The following is a 22564-nucleotide window of genomic DNA, read 5'->3' as shown; positions in this document are numbered from 1 at the left end:
AAACATCACATTATCTTCCTTGTTCGTTGCTGGCGTCTGCTAACATACCTGGAGAACGGGAGCGAGGAAAATTGAGAGTCCAGTCATAACAAACACCAAAATGCCCGTCAGCCTCTGCTCCCTACCAACACAGAATTATATGGTGTTAAATTTATATGTGGTGGAAATTATTTACCCACACACACAGTCTCAGGATAGCACAGGTGTCATTTACACTGGGGACATGTCGCCTCCACTTTTTGAAATGGCTGATTTTGTCCCCACCACTTTTTTAAAAGTATAATTTATAAAAAAAAACGTTCTGAAATATAGCTTATAGTTAAATAACAAATGAAAATGCATTTAGAAAGGCTTGTAAATTAAGAAAACAATGAAATGCAATTAACATATAGAAGAAACAAATGTGCATTGTCCAAAAAAAGTAACTTATGCCAAAACAAACAAGTTACTGATTATAAAATAAACGGGCATGCACCAATCAGCAAATTTAACAACTTCTGGACACAGTTTCTTTTTGGCCACGTTTTTCGTTCTCTACCTGTGAACATGACAAAGAGGAGGACAGACTAAATCATGCCTACATACGTGTTGCCTCAGCAGGGATGATGTTAAATGAGAAAAGTTGATTTACAGAACAAACACATCTGAAAGCTACACAAAATGCCTGAAAGCTGCACTGCATTTGATTCTATTATATTTATATATTTTGAAACGTCACGTGCACCTGAATTTTGTGTTTCCTTTTCCAAAAATAAAAACATTTCCACCATAAATTGGTGCAGAAACTTTCACCAGAATGCAGGAAATTAAGTGTGTACAGATCAAAATGTCCTGGGGGAGCTCCCCCTTGACCCTCCGCTCATATATGCTGGCATTGAGGATATCTTTAAAACACTGTTTAAGGATCTTTGTCTCGTTCTCGTGAACCTAGAATCACGTATCGTGAGATTTCCAGAGCTAAGTTTCTCTTCACACCCCTAACCTGAGCCCCTATGTCCCCACCACTTTTCAACACAAAGTGACGCCCTTGCAGGATAGTCTCACCTGACTCCGAGGAACTGTGGCTGCTCTCCAGGAGCGCTGGACTCGCTCTCCATCTTCAGAGAGTCGATGTGAGCGATGGAGATGACAGTAGCTGCTACGTACCAGGGCAGACCCAGGAAGGAGCACACAGCCATCAGCACACCCACCCAGAACAGGTCCAAGTGGTAACCGCAACCTTTCTGCAGTTGGGTAGAAGGTCAAAAATCATTCAAGTCTAACCACGATTGTAGCGGTGAACAATTTCTGAAAATTGGACTAATATTTAATTTATCAAATTTTTGTACTAATATTAAAATTCTGATTATTTTTTGAAAAATTAAAACTCCAGTTCTGTATTTGGTAGTTGACATCAACAAAACTATAACATAGCCTTATCACAAATTTATCTTGTTTCTACATTAAGTAAGAATTAGAGTATTGCAGTTTGTGGAGAACCGCAGATCTCAAAGTGGGATCCGGGGGACCCCCAGGGGTCCTTGAGGGGGTTCCAGGGGGTCGCCGGCAAGAAGGGGAACAATTTATTTTTACTATTGACATAAGGTATGACTAGTTTAGATGTGGATTTCATACACTTTCTTTTCTAAAATATACAAAATTCTATCAGATGGGTGACAGTGGGACATAATCTTCAAATCAAATGGGGGACTGCTGTGTAATTTGTGACAGTTTAGAGGTCCTCAATGTAAACAAGTTTGAGGTGTAGAGGACCTCCTAGGGTGCTTTCATACCTACACCTGCATTTGAATCAAATACTGGAACATTCGTTTGGACAGGTCGAAAGCAAAATGCAGCAAGGTCCAGACCAAATTTAGGTTTCTTTATATTATATCTTTTTCTTCTGCGAGAAAAGTTAAATGTTAAGTAACTCTAAAAATGTTTGCACTTTTAAACAATTACATTAGTAATCCACTTAATATTACACACATAATATTAAAATTTAATTTACATTTAAAAGTGATGTTATATTTACTGATAACAGTTAGCAGGCCAGTTAAGATAATAAAGACAACTGACACATTTAAAATGGGTTTCCTGTAAAATAAGCTTGTTTGGGTTTATGTATTTTGAAGCTTTGTATTTCTTCTGAGAATGTCCTGTATTTTCAGACCTTAAGTTTGTTTTCCTTGCGGTTGACTATGACAGCGCTGATCTGCTGGTCCATGAAGATGAGTATGGTGACCAGGAGTGCAGGAACAGAGCTGGCCAGGTACCACCACCAGGGGTTCTTACCAAATGGCATCACCAACCAGCCACGATCAGGACGAGTTGGCTGATCACACATACACACACATAATGAAAAATATATATATAGTAAATATATGCCAAAGATAAAAAGGAGAGAAGGTGACTGCACACATCCATCTTAAAGAATCAAATGCTTTACATCTGCACTAATAAAACAAATTAAAAATCTCAATTATATAACTAGTTTAACAACTTTATATACAGCTAGCTAGTTTTAGCTACTTTATATACAGTTAACTAGTTTTAACTAATTAATATGCAGTTAACTAGTTTTAACTACTTTATATTACTATGGACATGTAAATGCAATAGACTGGGGGAGCTATTTCACTCATTGTATTTGAATAAAGTCCAATATAGAGCAGACTAAGTCTTTGAAAATGAAATGTCAAATGCTCTTCTCATTTTCATTGTTAGGAAATGGCATTTTAATTTTAATTTTGAAATTAAAAGACCATGAGGACATGGACATGTAAATGCAAAAGACTGGGGGAAGTGTTTTGCTAACTGCATTTGAATAATGTCCACTTGAGAGCAGGTTAAGAAAATTGAATGTCAAATGCTGTATTTTCATTTTAATATGGTCCTAGGATGCTCACAAAAGTATGTGATAATGAAAATGAAAATTGGATGATTGCATTTTCATTTTTACCTAAATAACATGTACATATGTGGAAAATGATAATGTTATTGTGGGATTACATTTTCATTTTTAAGTTTGCGGGATAATTTGAAATTAGTCCTCTATACGCTTCCATAAGTTAGTTAGCTAGTTTAACTTTAAATATAGTTAGCTAGTTTTAACTACTTTATATACAGTTAGCTAGTTTAACTACTTTATATACACTTAACTAGTTTTAACTACTTTATATACAGTTAACTGGTTTAACTTTAAATATAGTTAGCTAGTTTAAACTACTTTATATACAGTTAGCTAGTTTAAACTACTTTTTATACCGTTAACTATTGTTAACTACTTTATATACAGTTAACTAGTTTTAACTACTTTATATACAGTTAACTGGTTTAACTTTAAATATAGTTAGCTAGTTTTAACTACTTTATATACAGTTAGCTAGTTTAAACTACTTTTTATACCGTTAACTATTGTTAACTACTTTATATACAGTTAGCTAGTTTTAACTACTTTATATACAGTTAGCTAGTTTAAACTACTTTTTATACCGTTAACTATTGTTAACTACTTTATATACAGTTAGCTAGTTTTAACTACTTTATATACAGTTAGCTAGTTTAAACTACTTTTTATACCGTTAACTATTGTTAACTACTTTATATACAGTTAGCTAGTTTTAACTACTTTATATACAGTTAGCTAGTTTAAACTACTTTTTATACCGTTAACTATTGTTAACTACTTTATATACAGTTAGCTAGTTTTAACTACTTTATATACAGTTAGCTAGTTTAACTACTTTATATACAGTTAACTAGTTTTAACTACTTTATATACAGTTAACTGGTTTAACTTTAAATATAGTTAGCTAGTTTTAACTACTTTATATACAGTTAGCTAGTTTAACTACTTTATATACAGTTAACTGGTTTAACTTTAAATATAGTTAGCTAGTTTTAACTACTTTATATACAGTTAGCTAGTTTAAACTACTTTTTATACCGTTAACTATTGTTAACTTCTTTATATACAGTTAGCTAGTTTTAACTACTTTATATATAGTTAGCTAGTTTAAACTACTTTTTATACCGTTAACTATTGTTAACTACTTTATATACAGTTAACTAGTTTTAACTACTGTATACATTTAGCTAGTTTTAATTACTTTATACAGATAGCTAGTTTTAACTATTTATTTTTACCGTTAGCTATTAGTTATTGTAAAATCTTAATCTTAAAAGTAAATTGGAACCATAGCTGTCAAAGTAGTAGTAGTATGAGTAGAAATAGAATGTAAAGAAAGTACACTAAGGTACAAGAACCTCAAAGTTATAAGTACAGTGCCTGAGTAAAAGCACTTAAGTACTTTCCACAAGAAAAACACACACACATGCAGTAGGGCAGTAATATGTTGTAATCACACACACATTAAAACAGAAAAATCTAATTACCTTAAACTCAGTAGGAACGATTAGTTTGGGTGTGTCTAACCCCATCAACATATCCAGACCCACAAAGGACATGATTGACATGAAGATGGCAAAATCACTGATTAGCTTCCTCAGCTACCAACACACACACCAAGAGAAAGGGAGGACAAACAGTGAGGAGGGGAGACATATGTATGTACAAGAAAATAGTGGAAATGAAGACAGGACAAAAAAAAAGAGAAGATATACTCTGTAAAATCATTACATTGACAAATCCACACTAAATCAATGACTGATTAGAAATGTATAAAAACTACATCATTGGGAGGGAAAAAAAGATGAAAGATGAAGGCGGCATTTTAGGGAAAAGTGGACCTTGATCTCAGTGGGCACAAGCAGTTTGGGGGTATCGAGCTCCAGCAGGCAATCCAGTCCACAGAAGATCAGGATAGAAATGATGATGGCAAAATCACTTATCAGGCTACGGAGCTGGAGCACATTCAGGGAGAGCAGAGGAGAAGACAACATGGTAGAGGACATTCTGGTACAGATACAGAGGTTTAAGCTTTGGATAAGGAGAAGGAGAAGTTTCCTGCAGATATTCAGAAGCTTTAAAGGATGAAGCTGGAGATATTCTTCTTTTTATCGGCAACAAAACCCGTGGTAGTTTTTAGCAACAATACGCTTTGTTGGATTGTGTATGTTGGATTTAGTATTAATTAGCAAATATAAGTATATACTCTAAAATGGTGCACTTATTGAACGTTTAAGCAGAATGTTAACTTTGTCATTGTAAGCATGTTAGCATGGTGGCATTAGCATTTAGCTCAAAGAAGTGTATTTTTGTAATCTGAGTTAATGAGGTCATTTACACGACAAAGTGATAAAGCTTCCCTTGGTGTTAACCACACAGTTCACAGAGTAAAATACCATGCTATAAATTTGTAGGTAATGCTATTTTACTGATGAGCAAATTAAGTTTTCTGCAATGTTACTATACAATACTAATATATATATATATCTAGATATATCTAGATATATCTAGATATATATTTTAGAAAGCTGATCAATATTTGATCGCAAACAGCTGGTTTGGTCTTCAATTAAATAAGATAAAAATTAAATAATATTGCCAGCCTTCTCCTTTATATTGGAATGCCTTCATGCACACATTACAAGAGTCTAGCATTTCACATGCAGGTTTACTTTTCTGTAGGGTAAAGCCATTGTGGAAAAACAACGTACTCAACGTAATAAGTCTTTGAATCTTATCTACTGTCTTACCTTTGTTGGAAAGTAGCGGCTAAACTTGAACTTCTTGAGAGAAACAGTCATGGAGTAGGTGCCAAAGAAGAGGATGAAGGACATCAGGGCCAGGTCAGGAACATACTTACAGGAGTTCCCCATCAGCATACCACCGTACTTCACACACTCTTTCTTACTGAGCTGACTCCAGTCCAGGTCTGTCAAGTTAAACTGCAAAGATAGGATGGAAGGGGGGAAGAGGAAAGTGGGAGAAGATGGGCGACAGGGTGGGATGGAGGGGTTCAAGACGGGGTGGGGAAGGTGGGAAGCAGGTCCGAGAAGGGAATATCGAAAGACGGGTGGAGAAGAAGCAGACACGAAAAAGAGAAAAGACAAGCGATAACAGAAGAAAAGACAATACAGAACATGGGGACTTCCAGACCCGTATTTGTCAAACATCTCAGAGTCAATCCTAGTAATCGCACTAAAAGTTGAAGCAGAACTTCCTACACTGACTTTCAGCGTGATGTCACCAACCTTCAGTGCCACAGAATAGAAATTTAGACCAATTATTGTGGTTTTCCTTTTTTTTTGTATTGGCACTTGTGATTTTAGCGTCTGGTTTTTGAAGGTAACTTTAGGCCTGTACAGTGTTTTAATTAAGACCAAATGTGGACCCTTCAACATTTTTGCGTGTGGTAACGACCTTTTGGTTGCAAACAAGGATCAATTTAACAAACGGGAGAGTCTTCTTCTGCAGCATGCGGTCTCCTCACCAAGTCATTTCTAAAAATTATTCAGTTTTTTGCCAAAACTATCTTTTAATAAGCTCTTTGTCATCCAATGTTGCCAGAACATCTGTCCTCACACCATCTCCTGGCAGCTATGAACAAGGAGCTCCACTAACTATCAGCAGAGACAGGTGATAAAATACTTTTACTCCTACTTCTAAAAGTATGACAAATACTCACTCACTCAGAGGTCTAATTTCCTACCCTGAGATGCTTAATAAATATGGGCCAGGTTTCTGTCAAACTACCGCTTCAGTTCATTACAGTATAAAACATTTACAATACAAACCCCCAAACAATTAGAGATGCAACTTAAGTGCAATTTTGGCAGTTCACTTCACAAAGAAGGATAGAAAGGATTCATGTGAGGGATGTTTTCTGTCTTTGGCACTTACCAACAGTGTCATATTATCATCTGCGAGTGGAGCTGAAACATTCAAGCCCAGCACAGATGCTAAAGCGCAAAAACACAAGAGGGAGAAGACGGAAACCCAATGAGTCATGGGTAACATGAAAATCCAGTGGAGTGTTTGCTATGAATGAACCAGAATCAAAAAGAATGACTGATGTGAATGAGCCGTAATATGTCACAGCATGTATGTTGATGAACCATGTTGGGTTTTAAAGGAATATTTTTATTAATTGTTTTTTGTATCAAACACTGACTCTCTGCACGCTGGCTCTGTAGCTGCTCCATTGTGCACGTTTGGATTGAAAGCTTTTTTACTTTTGTCTGGCCTCTTCTCTCTGGTTTGAAGACTCAATTGGAAAATAGTTTGCGCAAATTAAAATCTGATGACACCTTCGAGCAAATCTGATCAAACCACACAGTCCTGATGAAGCAGGTTTTTCAGTGTTAAAGGCCGTCCACATTAACAAGAATAACTATAAAATTCGAGAACGTTCTGTAATGTGTGGCCCCATGCACACACTGCGCGCTCCGCCTGCGTAGGAAAATGGATTTGATGACATGTTACAGCTGTGCATTGCGCAGAGAAACAAAAAGAAAACCAGAAGTATATCGGTTTGTGAAATTCTTCAAAGACAAGAAGAGGTAGGAGACTCTGTTACGAGAGATGTCGACACATTTTATTCATACTTTTGTATGGCATTCTGGTAATCTTCAAAGAGGACATCAGTAACGACCCTACGAGACCCCAACGCCAAAGACTGTGGGGGGTATGTCTAAGGTAAAATTATTTTGATTTGCTGTCAGTGTTTCTATTGTTAATTTACATGTACATTTGAGTTAGAACAATTTTAAATATTATTTATTTATAGTTATTGTTATCGCTCTTAGTGTGGTCTGTCTTTTAACCTGTTAATAAACAGTCACTAAGGATGCTGACCTTTAAATTTAACTGTTGCTTAGTTAGGATATTTAACGTTCTAAAGGAATACTTAAGATCATTGAAACCTTTTTGACATTTTCAGTTCCCTACAGATTTTCAGACAGGCAGTGAGTGTTTGCTAAAAGCACATCTTTGGTGGAGTATTCTTCTAATTAAGTCACTTAAACATTGTTCAAACATGCTCTACCAGAGTTGAAATGTGCGTACTCACTTCATCAGACAGCATCCCAAAAATGAGGCAGAAACAGACAAGATACACAAATCATCACAGAGTAAAGAACAAACATTTTTGCATCTAATCAAACTGACAAATCCTGTAGCTGTTCATGTCAAATTACGTCACGTCATTAATAGAACAGGTTGACATTTTGTGAGACACTTATTCGAAATGAGAAAATTAAAACCAATCCTGGAGTCACAAATTGGTTAGCCTAGCTTAGCCTACAGATTGGAAGCAGGGTTCAAAATTCAAAAATACACAAAACATTTATTCTTAGGATCAAAGCACCTCTTAAGCTCACTAATTAACAAGAATATTATTTAAATGTTTCCATAAACAGGAATATAAAACTAAAATTTGTGGTTTTCGGGGGTTTTGTAGCTGTTTTGTAGCTAGAACTTCACAGCAGAACAAACTGGCTGTTGTTCGCCAATCATGTAACATCACTATAAACCACAAACTGTCATTTTTAAGTTTCAGGTGGGGTACGACTCAAACAAACGAGAAACCATGTTTTAATTAGTGAGCTTTAGAGGTGTACTTCTGTACTTTACAAAGCCAGGCTAGCAGTCTTTATGCTAAGCTAGGCTAATCACGTCCTGACTCCAGCTCCTTAGTGCACAGACTTGAGGTTGATATCCATCTTCTCATCTCACTCTCACACAAAGCAAATTTTCCAAACTTTTTAACTATTCCTAGTAGTATGGTGGGAAATGTCTCTAACAAGCTCCATCTCTAAATAAAGTTATTCCAGAACATGTAAAACAACAAAACAAGAGTTTGACGGCTCACCCTGGTCTGGTGCGATGCATTCGCACTTATAGGCAGTGATGTAGTCAGGTTTGAAGCCACGGTTGATTGGGTAATACTTCCAAGCTCCAACCTGTGAAATACAGCCAGTTTTATCTTGTGTTAAGTGTTGTGCAGTTAATTTGTAGATCTTGAGCTTGTGTCTGTGTGAAAGTGTTCGTCCGTTCCACGTGACAACATGTTATCTACCATCTTCTTAATGGCGTCAGAGATGAATATGAAGGAGATGAGGCTGGAGAAACCCTCCTCTGTGAAGCGGGTCATGTACTTGATAATGTAGCTGGCGTCTGAGAGCACCAGCAGCAAACACTGCAGACAAGAGTGAAGGCCAATCCACAGACGCAGCTCCATGTAGTCTATATCATTGCTCCTGTGAAGAGAGACAAGTGCTTACATCACCTATCTGGTTATTTGTGCAGTTCACATTTGGGTGCTTTCTCTTGTGCGCGTCTTACTTGCTGAATTCATAAAGCAGTTTCTCAAAGATGAGAATGGGTCCAGTTGAACTGAGGATGATGAGAGGTTGCCCACCAAACAGACAAAAGACTGTCCCTGCTAAAGCAGTGCCAAGGAAACTCTCCATCACGCCCTTTGGAAAAGATCAGGAACAGACAGAGACGTGAGGTCAACTGTGTACATATTCTAGGTTTGTGCATTATGTAGTTAGGGGTGTCACGATTCTCCAAATCAACGATTGGAGTTTTGATTTAAACATTTTCTTCAGCATCTCCCAGAGCAAATAAAATAGTGTGGTTTCCAGGTTTTAGCATCGTTAGACTATCCAGTCTTGATTGGCAAAGATCAACATATCACTTGTTTTATGCCCTGACAATGGTCTTCTTTGAAAAGAAAGTGTGATACAATCATATAGCCCTACTTTTTGTGTGTACCACGAAAAGGCCATATGGTCAAATATAAATAATTAATTTAAAAAGTAATAACAATAACTTATTTCACCAGTCGAAAAACTGTTAAACATAAAAACAATAAGAAGAGTCACCAGAGGGCAGAAGGGTTCTTTACAACCACACGTACAAAGCCACCAGCTCCGTTTTAGGAAGCATGGCCTTGTGGGTTATCTGAACTGTAGTATGTGATGGAGCGGGCTTGTTTAGTGTCATGATGTCTTCTGTTCTTCCCTCAGGTGGATCACGTCTGGTCTGACTGACGGAAGAGCCAATAAAGTGGGGGTGAGATCCTTGTTTCGGACTCTTCTACGCCTTTCTGCTGCGGCCGCAGCAGTTTGTTTGTGATCTGTGTTTTTGTAGATTCTTGTTATTTGACTGTTCTGATGACTCTGGAAGTCTTGTTTTCGTGGCTTAATGTCTGTTTGGTTAGGTTTAGGTTTAGGGGTGGGGGAGACTCCAGACCCTATGGCCCTTTGTGGGCTGGTCTGGAGGGCTTCCCTTTCTTTTGCAGCCCATCAGACTTTGTTTTGAGTATTTGGGGTTGATTTGGCTTGGATTTTTAATCCAATTTTTTTTCATAGTTTGTTTAATAAACTTAATATTTTATTTGCAACACCTTGACTCTTTGATTATTTTAGCCTTGCTGAGGGATGTAACAGAAGTGGTTTCTCCCAATGCCATCATGTTTTCCACAGTCACAGAAAAATGCATACAGAAGAGAAAAAAAGTCTTTGTTCATGCAACGTTACTACTGCGTCCTCCTGTGTTCTTATCCTGCAGATACATTTTCGACTCCGGCACAAGTTGCCGATAAGCTACGCAGCCTCGTCTTTGAAATTTGTTTTTTCCTTCGGATACACACAAGTATGCAGGAGAGAAGGTCGAAATCGAAAGCTCATTTTCAAATTCGTGACACCCCTAGTTGTAGTCTTTATGAAGACCTGGTAATTGTCGGTAGCGTCCCCTAGCAGTCCGCCAAAGGTGATGGCATTGGTGATGCAGCCCAGGTAGATGAAGACCACAGCAGAGAGAGACTGGATATGGAAGCCATCGTAGATATCACTACAATACCAAGGGATCTTCCGTTTGATGTCCAGCCACAATCCACCTCCAAACCTGTTAAAACAAAGATGAGCACATTGTTAAGATGACAGAACCAGGATGCAACTGCAACGCAGATCTCCGGTCCTCTCATACCTCCCAGTGAATTTCAGCTCCTCTCCAAGCTCATGTGGCGCTGGAAGCTCATCGTCTTCTCCTCCAGCCGCCCCGCCGGCCGAGCCGTTCATTTGACCCAGCTCGTTCAGGTTCAGCACTGACTTTCTGTGGCACACATGGAGACAGAACAAGCCGTCAGGGGTTGGACAGGACTTACTTGAGGTACTTGTCAAGAAGTAGTCTGGAGACGTGTGGACATGAATGGGAAGACAATGTAATGATGTGAAAGCTCAGAATCATGAACCTACAGAGAATTATCAGTTGAATCTGCAGTTCCTCTTGACTTTCTGGAGCTTTATAAGTGCCTTTCAGCTCACTGTTAAACTGTTCTCTCAGCGTTCTCTAGTCAAGACCACCCAAACAAAGAACAATTCCAGACAAGCCAGGATGTATCAAGACCAAGACAAGACCAAGAATTTGAGGGGTTGAGACCAAGTTAACACCAAGACCAAATGAGGACGAGACCCTGGTCAAGACCATTACCTGTGTACGACATACGATAAAATGTGAAACATGATCACAGGCGTTTCTCAAATTGATCTGAAATATCCATATTCCCATAAAAACACCCACATACAAACACTAAGAGCTGAAATCAACTTAACCATCTTTATTCAACACTCTTTTTCCATGTTTTCCATCCACCCAACACGATGCAGTTTTTTTGTGCAAGCAGACTCTTGTCTTCCATATTTGATCCTCATATTTGATCTGCAACTGTCTTTTCAAACGGAAAATGAGTATTGTGCCACGTGCTTATGGACATAGAGAGCACCCTATTTAATTTCCATCCATAGCGACTTACAATTGCTATATATGTCAGAGGTCGCACGCCTCTGGAGCAACTAGGGGTTAAGTGTCTTGCTTAAGTGGATTTGAACCCGGCTCTCTCACACCAAAGGCATGTGTTTTATCCACTGAACCATCACCACCCATTAAAACAATGGGAGGAGAGGAGAAAAGAAAAAGCAAGGGACTGAAACTGTAAAATCATTTTCGTACTTTTTGGGGGAGCTGTTCAAACAGCTTAGCTCAGGGAAACAACAGAAGTTTAAAAGTCTCTGTAACTGCTTGTTTCCACTGCAAACAAGTGGCGAACAAATTCAGTTATTACATGTTTAAATGTGATTAAGTACATGCCTCATTTCTGCTGATGGAACCTTCTTGGGAGGTTCGATACGTATCTTTGGGTCCCATTCCCCTGGTGGGAGGACAATCACCTCATCCAGAAACTCATCGACACCTGCGATCAGGTCTTCACGGTCCCTTGCTTTATAGGCAACATCACTGAACAGCTGACAGGAAGGCATAGAAATACAAATCAAAGTAATCCATTGAATGCGTTAATGAGTGTGGCCTATCGGTGTGGGACAGTGGCAGTCACTTACATCATCCACCATGAGCGTAGCGATAGCTCTGCCAATCTCATTGTAGGACTTGCTTTTGCCCGGAGGACCCAGCAAGATGAAGAGAAACCTGTCAGAACAGAAGGTCCAGAGGCTTATTAATGCAAGAACCCCCACACTCCAGAGAGAGATTCACAGGGAGACATGAGAGACACCCCCACCTTGTCGGCACAGGGACCTCGGTGAGGCCTCCCAGAGTCGTGGCCTGAGCCAAACGTACAAAAGAGACGAAGGGTTTGTCCAGAAAATCCACCTCACCGATCAGGACATTGGAGGCTTCGGCATCACGAGGAATCTTTTTCATGAACTTGTTCTTCAGCTGGCGGACGAGAGGGGAAACAGAAGGAGGCAGCAGGTGAGTATAAAATCACATGTTGCACAGCAGCGGACATTTCCTAGCTGCTTATGTGTGCCATGATCAACTGGCGTTTACTTTGTACCGTTGGATAATCAGATCGTGTCTGCTGGTGACATCAAGTGGTGTTTAGTTGCAGCGGTTGGCTGAAAATGATATACAGGATTTTAGACAAAAGCTACAACATAGCGCCTCTTTAAGGTGCACAGAATTTCTTTCTCCCATTACGTCTGCTCTTCACTTAAACCTTTTAAGGATGGTTAGTATTTTGGTCCACCACTTCCAGAGTGAAATGTCTTGACAAATACTTGATAGATTGATCATGAAATCAGGTACAAATATTCAAGGTCCCCAGAGGATGAATCCTGACTTTTCATCTAGATCCACTTGCATTTAACCTTTTCATTTATCCAGTGAAATATCTCAAAATCTGCTAAATGGACTGGCACAACATTTGGTACCAACATTCATGGTTCCCGGAGGATGAATCCAGTTTACTTTGGTGAGGAACATGTTGTTGATTCAGTAGTTATTGGATGGATTGCCATGTTCATGTTCCCACAGCATGGCCTAGTCTTTTTACTGCATATATCATACTGTATCTCCTACTTTTGCTCATGGTGCTAAAGTTAAAGCCTCAGTCAGACAAACAGCAGGTGACGATATGGTCCGGCGATGCTCAGTAGTTTAACACAATGCATCGTCATCCGGCAAGTTGATCCATTGGCCAATCAAATAGTGCAAGAGCACATTCCTGGTGGATTATTTGTAACGCTATATTTTTTGCAATTTAAATTATTAAATGCTTGCTGCTGTAATATTTTTCAAGAAAAATAATAAGTAAAACCCTTCGTTGTAATATATAATATTGTGCAGTGTTTTTACATCTGATTTGCCTTCAAATTCGTGGCTCTGTTACTAAAACTGGACTTCCTGGATCGTATTTCTTTGTCTCACCGGTACCTGAAACAACATAGCCTTCCAAAGCAGCTCCTTGTGTTCTTTTAATACAGTCATGTTTTTAGTCTGAAAGCTCATTAAGTCGCCATTTCTCTGCTCATTCTTGTTGTGGTGGAAAGTACTGTCCTGTCCCATTTTGAGGTACTTGTACTTTCAATTTTCTATTTTATACTTCTAGTCTTCTTCTAATAACTATAATTTCAGAATCAGAATCAGAAGGAGCTTTATTGCCAAGTACTGTTTTACACATATGAGGAATTTGCTTTGATGATAAGGTGCTACACGTAGACAAACATACAGTTGACATAAATAAATGTAGGAATATATAAAAATGGAATAAACAAATGCAAGTTATATAAGCATAATAGAAGAATAAGACAACTATTTGCTTAACTTAATATTTACTTTACAGATTCAGATTAATAAAACAACATATAATAAAATACATTATAATTTAATGTTAAAGATTAAGATAAAACTTTATTGACCCCTACGGGGGAAATTAACAAGCTACCAGCAGATGAAGTACACATATAGTAGTAGTGAGTTCCACATTTACCAGTTTCAACCTTAAAGTAATGAGTAAATAAGTTATCAAGTAATAATTAATTTGAGCCAAAATAAATCCATGATATTCGGCAATTGTAAAACAATCAATCAAGCTTAGATGCAGTTAGAAGGTGTCAACATAATAAGAGTATACTAAAATAAATCCCTTGGAGTGATTATAGACGACAAGATCTGTGGGAATCCCACACATAACACTATCACTCCACATTTTGTTTTGCTCACTGGTGTTACAGTATTTAAATTACTGTGCAGAGGTTTGGGGGCCAGAAACAATCTGTATAGAGAAAAGGGTCTCTGAAAATGTTTTTGTTTGTTTCTCTTTTAAACGTTCAAAATAAAGAAATCAATCAATCAATCAATAATTGTAATCCAGTAATATAACATACTGTACTGTATGTCTGAAATGGGCCATTTAGCTGATCATACTTGCAGATCTTGTAGCGAAGTCTTTTTACAGTGTGGTATTACTTTTAATTAGCTGACGCTTTTATCCAAAGTGACTTACAAATGATCAGAGGTCGCACACCTCTTGAGCCACTACGAGTTAAGTGTCTCACTCAGGGACACACTGGTGATGTGTGGCAGTGGGAATCGTACCCCGGTCTTATCCACTGCTCCACCGCCACCCCGTTAGTATTTTAAAGGATAAAGGCCCTGGAACCTTCCTCCACCTCTGCAGAGCTGTTGGCTGGCTTTGTTTCCCACAGTATCAGGGGCACAAACACATCCAATTGAAATTTTGGAATTACATACAGTATAAAATCCCACAACACTGTGTTGTAACTCTCCTCCTCCTCCTCCTCCTCACTAAGGAAGCACGTGGCAGTGGAGTGGTGGGTGCTTAAATTAAAATCTCTTCATAATCTGTTAATGCCGCTTTCAGAGTCAATTCACCAACCGGTCCTCTTTCACTCTCTTGGTCCTACGCAACCGTAAACAAGACATTTCAATCTCTCTTAACATCAACTAATTTAAGAGTACTCACTCGCTCTAAGTTTTAGTTTCCACCTGCAGCTATACTGTCGTAAGTGTAGTAGTTTTATACTCTGGCAGTAGGCATTACATGTTATGATGAGTGTGTGTGAGTGCGCATATGGGTCAGAACCGTCGGATCAAAGAAAGCTGGAGGTGCCATGCCAGCTTCTGTGAACAAATGATTAAAGCAGACTCAGGGGTCACATGCACGACGTCTTTTCCTGCTCCCTTTGAAGTTCTTGTAAAGATATTTATCCGATTTACAAACACAAACACACACAAATTACTGCTGCTGGTTAACAATTAATACAGTATACAGCAAAACAGAACCTCACATACAAATCACAAGAAAAAGCAAGTGACTGAAACCGTAACTTCATTGTCGTACTTTTTTGGTGGGAGCGGTTCAAACAATTAAGCTCGGGGAAACAACAGAAGCTTAAAATTCTGCACACAAATGCACAATCATAAGTACAAATACCCATGCAGGTACATGCACAAACACAAAGTCGCAGCTCAGCTAGCAGACTGTGTGGATTAGAGGGGTTTAGTAGTTCTGACGACTCTGTACACCTTCTCATAAAACAAGGCTCAACTTTCACAAAACACAAACACAACCTGAGAAATGGAGAGGGAATGTGTCACATATGCCATCTGTTAACTGTGAGCAGAACTGATATAATCCAGCGTTATTTTCCCACAGGCAACAGGAGAATAGCTGATTACAAATCAACAACAGCTCAGACAGTGACTGTGTTTCTACAGTACGTGCAGGCACTGACTGTGTACAAGCCGTAGATATTTTATTTTACACATCAGTTTACTCGTCATAACGCGTACTTCTTGTATGTATGGAGCAGCTTTGTCAAGTCTGAGAAAAATAACCCTGATGATGTCATAGTGATGTTATCAGGTTGGTTGATGATACAAACTGGGGATGTGGAGTCTGAGAGATGTGGGGCATTTACCTGGCAGGTCGGGTTTAATGAAGAGATGCTGTTAACTTGCCTGGGAAATGTAGGACCCAGTGTTTTTGGAGCTTAACCCAAACTAGTTTATTAAAAAGTGTAATACAACACTTAAAATATGTTGATTTCTTTCTGTTTTCTGTTGAAATTCTTTTAAAAAACAGTACTTTCTTTGACAACATCATAGGTATTAAAAATTAAGAAATGAAAACTTCAAACTGGACGGTTTCGGTTTCCAAACATGAGCAACTACTCCACAGCTGTTGCTAAATCCTGATTGGTGAATGGAAGTTTGTGTCAAAAACTGAAATCTCTCATATGAAATAAACAAAACCTTTCTAACTTTGGCAGGAACTGCTATATTGAGGGCCCCACCACCCGCAGTTTGAGGGCCTCTAAAGGGCAGTTCACAACTATTTGCAAAACTACATACCACTAGGGATTAAGTAGAAAAATATGTCTACAGTATGAGATGTGGGCGAACTGACCCTTTATCTGTAAAGGCAACATATTTCCATGACAAAATAGTGGTGTTGCTTTTGTATAATATGTATACATAAGTTGTATAAGTGTTTCTACAAATTAACTTAATTTCTCATGAACCATAAACTGATTTCATCATTTGACATAATGAATGCTTTAAAGGTGCATTTTATTCTTACTGTGAATAAATCGCATAAAAAACAAAACAAAACCAGCAGTGAACGTATCTCCTAACAAGTCCTGTGTGTGATATCTCTCTTCCTCTGAGCCGTAGAGCTCCATTGTTGTCCAGAAACTATTAAAACCCATCAGTGAGCCTCACTGCTGCACTGGGTCACATGTTTGTACATCACCATGAACACAAACACTGTAGTTTATTCTCACTGAGTCCTACATGCACCGTCCTGCTGTCACAAATACTCACTAGAGCGCCACATGTGGATTCATCCGCCGCTGAAAATAGTCCCCAACAAATGCACTAAATGGTAGAAGGATGCTTTTATCCAAAGCGCTACAATTAGCCTCTCATTCACCAGCAAGCGACCATGTAAGAGGAATGACCTCGCCCAAGGACACATGAACTGCCAACACAGTGATTAGTGGATGACCTGCTCTAGTTCTTGGGTCGCAGCCGCCTACTACTTTATCCGATTTGAGTAATTTTTGATAGAAACTACAGTGAACAGCTGTTTGAGGAAATTACTGAGCCTTTTTAAACATGAAACTTTATATTTGTGAGTTTGTTTGTTTTTTAAAAAAGATTTACGTTTTCAAGTAGGAACCAAAGGGCTTGGAGCTGAGAGACACAGTTGTTGAAAATAAGAATATAAAATATAAATGTAGAATATTTCCAGCCTTAGTGCACACAAATCCACAGTTACAAACACACATGAAGCATGAACATAAAAGTTACCTGGTCTGTGCTCGGTGTGTCTGAAATGTCATTCATGCTTCGGCTCTGGGCAGCATCTGTAAATGAACCACTCACTTTAATATTTAAAACACACAGTGTGACATGTTATGTTGTATAAAAAGAAAGAAACAGGGGTTTCTATGCGTTTTGAGTTGTGTCTCAGTGGACTTTTATTCAGCTGAGATGCAACAGAGAGAGCAGTCCACAGTGTGTGCTAGAACGTCACCATGACCACTTGTTTCTGTGGAGGATTATATTTTAATGACTCATTTTAACTCAAAGCATATTTGGGAACAAATACCACAAATACAAATCGAACAAAAAGAGAACAAGAACATAGCACAGAGAGAGAAAATAAATCCTTTCATAATCCTCTTCACCCAGATAGATTCACAACATGAATTAGCAAAGGCGCACACAATAGGACCAAAATCTCTAAAGTAAACACATATTATGTATTCGTGACAAGTCTATACACACATCATGCAGTGAGGGGGGTTAGCTGGGATCAGTGTTGAAAAAAAATATAGAAATACCCGAGAAGTTTAGAAAGAGAGAGTTTTGTCTTAGAGAAATTTGTTAAATAGCTGCAAATATTGAGTGTGTATCTTGGTGGAAGAAGTAGTGGAGAGCCGGGGCGATTGAAACGCGGGACCAATGAAACACAGCGATTTTCTCTAAGCCCATACAAGTCTGATACGCCAAACTACCTCAGCACATACAGTCCACAGTAACAGAACCGAGAAAAATCAGGTGGATACGTCACACTTTCCTGTCAATCACGGAAACTAAATTCACTCAAGCGATCTTTTTTTTGAATGATGAGTTGTGTTTATTGTTCCATGTGCCATGGTCATGATCACATAAAAGATTAGTTAGTACTTTAACACATGAAGTTTTAAATGTCAAAGTTTTACAGTTTAGAAGCTAGTGAAGTTTTAACGCCAAGAGTCACTGTTGGGACGATTTAAAGAGGTGTTTCAATCGTCCCAACAGCCATTCTACCTTATTTAAATACGACGGGAGGGGGTCAGAGTCCACTAGGCTGCAGGCTGGACCACCAGGATGCTCACCAGCCAAATAACAGGGTCTTCACAGTAGACCAGGAAAACAGGCTGCCAATATCTAATCCAAATGTGCATTAGCTGTTAGATTTTCTAGTTAGCTAGCTAAGTTATATTTACTTTTCATATTTCTATTTTTATTAAAAAAAGGACATAATGAGTTTTCAATTACGTATTAAGAAGGGCAGTGTCAAGCTTTCTAAATACAAGAATAACAAACTATTTTATGTATATCGTTGTGTTTCTTCAGTCCCACCCCTGTGTTTCATCCGTCCCGCACAGTAGGGACAAATGAAACAATGCGCACCTTTCCTTCAAAGTGAAATTATACTGAAGTCGTTCCACATTTTAACAAGATAACACCTGGGATTGATAGAACACACATGTGAGTTGTTGATGACAACAACAAATGATTTCTGTCTGTAACGTTATATTTTAAAATGACGTATATCTGAAAAGTGTAGTTGAACTACTTTATATACAGTTATCTAGTTTGATCTACTTTATATACTGTTATATAAGTTTATATAGTTACAGTTTGCTAGTTTGAACTACTTTATATACAGTCCGCTAGTTAACCTACTTTATATACAATTAGCTAGTTTAAATTACTTTATATAAGTTACAGTTAGCTAGTTTGAACGGCTTTCTATATGGTTAGCTAGTATGATTTACTTTATACTGTTATCTAGTTTGAACTAGTTCATTTGCTAGTTTGAACTAGTTCATATACAGTTAGCTAGTTTGAACTGCTTATATATGGTTAGCTAGATTGATTTACTTTATACTGTTAACTAGTTTATATACAGTTAGCTAGTTTTAACTACTTTATACAGTTTGCTATATTGACCTACTTTATATACAGTCCGCTTGTTAACCTACTTTATATACAATTAGCTAGTTTAAATTACTTTATATAAGTTACAGTTAGCTAGTTTGAACAACTTTATATACAGTTAGCTAGTTTGATCTACTTTATATACAGTTAGATAGTTTTAACTACTTTATATACAGTTAGCTAGTTTGATCTACTTTATATACAGTTAGCTAGTTTGAACTACTTTATATACAGATAGCTAGTTTGATCTACTTTATATACAGTTAGCTAGTTTGAACTACTTATATACAGATAGCTAGTTTGATGTACTTTATATTCTATTAACTAGTTTGAACTACTTTATATACGGTTAGCTAGATTCAATTCCTAGCTAGTTTAACTACTTTATATACTGTAAACTACTTTATACAGTTAGCTAGTTTACTTTATATACTGTAAACTACTTTATACAGTTAGCTAGTTGAAACTACTTTATATACAGTTAGCTAGTTTACTTTACTTTATATACTGTAAACTACTTTATACAGTTAGCTAGTTTACTTTATATACTGTAAACTATTTTATACAGTTAGGTAGTTGAAACTACTTTATACAGTTAGCTAGTTTGAACTACTTTATATACAGTTAGCTAGATTCAATTCGTAGCTAGTTTAACTACTTTATATACAGTTAGCTAGTTACTAAGTACTTTATATAGAGTTTTGGTCTGTTTTCATATTTGCTAGATAATTTTACCTCTTTGTGTGCTGAACAGTTATTTAAAGGAAACCACCTTAAATAAGGGTGGAACTGTGAAACGTGATAAGTCACGGGTCAATAATGTCAGGAACCAGTGTTTTAACCTTTAACAATGTATGGTAGGCTATTTCTAATCTTATTACATCTTTTGTTTATATAATATCTTAAACGTAACCAAACCCGTGGTGCATTCATGTGTGTGTGGTGTGTTTAGACTCACGCAGGTGGCTGAGGTTGCTTGACTGCCGAGAGCGTAGGTCTTCTGTGGAGCGGTGGATGCCAGAAGCTGAACTAGTACTATGATTAACCTGAGGACTACGGTCTGACAGAGCAGCAGCAGCAGATGTGAAAACGATGAGCACCGAAGAGGTGATTTTACAAGGTAAGGCGGTGATCAACGTGGCAGAAAACAAAGGCAGCATTAGTCATTAATTAGAAGGTTAGATCACTTTACTGTGATTGCTGATTGGTAGTTGAAAATGCATACAAGTGGCGCACAAACTTACTGGAAGCAGTGTTGGAGGACTTTCCTATATCTGCCAGCGAGCGGTGGATTGGTTTCTTGGTCTGGTGACGGTGTTTCCTGAGCAACACAAAGCTGATCTTCTCCTTCAGATCCGGAGGAATGAGACCATCAGCTATCTGCCGATCCACAATCTCATCTGGAGTCAAAGTTTACAGCCCAGTTGAAATAAAGGTAATTTTGCATGGACTAAACCACTTCTAAGGTAACTAAACATCATTTTTGCACATGTCAAGTTAATTCTCCCGCAGTGCAATTCAAAAAAGACAAGAGGCTCAGCTTGAGCTCCAAAACTGTAAAATGAATTGCAGATGGTTGTGATCCGGATACAGAAAGAACTTTGAACACAAATGTATAAAATCCAGTTTCTTAGCCTGTTTTCGCTTATTGTTTTGGTTTTGCGTCTTGCAAAATCTGCTTTTCCCAACAACATTTCCAACAGAAAAAGCTTTGATAAAGCCATGGTATATGACCTGCTCAGCAGCAAACAGGAGACAGACACAGGAAGAGTTTGTTAAATAAACCCTCTTTTTGAAACGCTACATGTGCCTACCACATGGACTATGAAAGGAATGGAACGTACTGCTGTCTGGACCATTGGACTTCAATCTAAGGGCCTTTACACCTGAAAGTCTGCACCAAGGTCTGCACCAAAGGTCATATTTTTGATAAAATAGTTTTGGTTTGGTTTCAAATTGCAATTCTGTGAGCATACTGAAGAACTTTACATGACATTGCGTCCTGTCTTCATCATCTATGTGGGCTGCATCTCCTTAACCTTGACATTGATTGGTTTGTAAACGGACGTGAGTTGGACATCATCATGTTGCCAATTCAGCGGCTAGCTTTGACAATACTCTTTGGCCTTGACATGAATGAATGAACAGATGCATATCCATGCCACTATATTGTTATTATTATGGCATTACTAACTGCAGCACAAACTCAACTCGAGGCTGGTTCAAATTCGCCTAATGAACATCCTCGTGTGAACATCGTCGCTGGCAGGAAAAGAAATTTCTGCACCTCCGTTTGGGGATAGACCAAAGAGGTGTCAATTTTCTTCCATAGCGGCAGTTTCAAAAGATGAGCTGTCGCAGCAAATGTATAATTGTATCCTTATTTTAATGCATTTCTCTGTGCATAGAAAAATAATTCTTAATTTTCTATTGCTACGTCATCTTCTCTCAGTTATTTCCAGTTTACTCATTAACCACTGGAACTTCCTGTAAATTGTCTGAAAGTCCAAACCATCCAAAAAATGCTTTCACACTAGAAAAGAACCGAACGTTATAGTTCTGAAGTCTAGAAACAACAGGGGAGAAACTGCTGTTGGACTCACCCACGATCTGTGGCAGCGAGTAGCCCTCCAGGTCCAGCAGGATGCTTCCTGTCTGCAGACAGGTCCTGAGCTCAAACAGGCTGTGGAGGGTCAGTGTGGAGACATGAGGCTTGCTCCATCTTTCTCCTCCCTCCTCCACCTTCTCCTCAAACTTCACCCACCTACAGAGAGGGGAAAAGTGGGTTGGCTCTGGAATTCAGTAAATTAAGAGGTGTAATTTGAATGAATGATTGATTTGTCCAGCCAGCAGGATGCTGTTATGTGTTAAAGCCCCGTCACCCAGCACCCATGATGTCTCATATCTAACCCTCAACCTCTAAATCCATCAAAAGTGACCCAAATCCTAAAATAATGAAAGCTCTGACACTCTGACACCGGTATGTTTGTGTGTATTTCCGTGTGTGTACCTTGCAGACTCTTTCCACTCTAACTCGCCCCCCTCTTGCTGTAGTGTGTCCATCTCAGTGAATATTGTGGGTGTTGGGGTGGTGTCATCCTCCGCCAGTAAGTGGCGCAGCCGCTCTGCTGC

The 22564-nt window shown here is 38.3% G+C and overlaps 1 protein-coding gene across 1 annotated transcript in view; it reads right to left on the bottom strand.

Annotated features, from left to right (window-relative positions):
• Positions 1–22564, bottom strand: part of LOC119914969 (electrogenic sodium bicarbonate cotransporter 4-like) — a 34057-nt gene extending 11493 nt beyond the window's left edge. The window contains exons 1-20 of the mRNA XM_038734514.1: positions 22443–22564; positions 22036–22196; positions 20677–20832; positions 20391–20492; positions 17531–17586; positions 12468–12625; positions 12289–12376; positions 12041–12195; positions 10880–11005; positions 10624–10798; positions 9230–9363; positions 8964–9144; positions 8757–8847; positions 6788–6846; positions 5641–5832; positions 4732–4845; positions 4378–4491; positions 2153–2314; positions 1045–1223; positions 49–121 (exon numbers count right to left, since the gene is read on the bottom strand). Coding sequence (XP_038590442.1) covers positions 49–121; positions 1045–1223; positions 2153–2314; positions 4378–4491; positions 4732–4845; positions 5641–5832; positions 6788–6846; positions 8757–8847; positions 8964–9144; positions 9230–9363; positions 10624–10798; positions 10880–11005; positions 12041–12195; positions 12289–12376; positions 12468–12625; positions 17531–17586; positions 20391–20492; positions 20677–20832; positions 22036–22196; positions 22443–22495 — 2529 coding nt within the window. The 5' untranslated portion in view covers positions 22496–22564. The remainder of the gene's footprint in view (positions 1–48; positions 122–1044; positions 1224–2152; positions 2315–4377; positions 4492–4731; positions 4846–5640; positions 5833–6787; positions 6847–8756; positions 8848–8963; positions 9145–9229; positions 9364–10623; positions 10799–10879; positions 11006–12040; positions 12196–12288; positions 12377–12467; positions 12626–17530; positions 17587–20390; positions 20493–20676; positions 20833–22035; positions 22197–22442) is intronic.

This window comes from Micropterus salmoides, unplaced genomic scaffold (genome assembly GCF_014851395.1).
Source record: "Micropterus salmoides isolate LMB-PRFRI ecotype aquatic unplaced genomic scaffold, ASM1485139v1 Ms_hic_scaffold_20, whole genome shotgun sequence".
NCBI lineage: Eukaryota > Metazoa > Chordata > Actinopteri > Centrarchiformes > Centrarchidae > Micropterus > Micropterus salmoides.
This window is presented reverse-complemented; position numbering and strand designations above follow the sequence as displayed.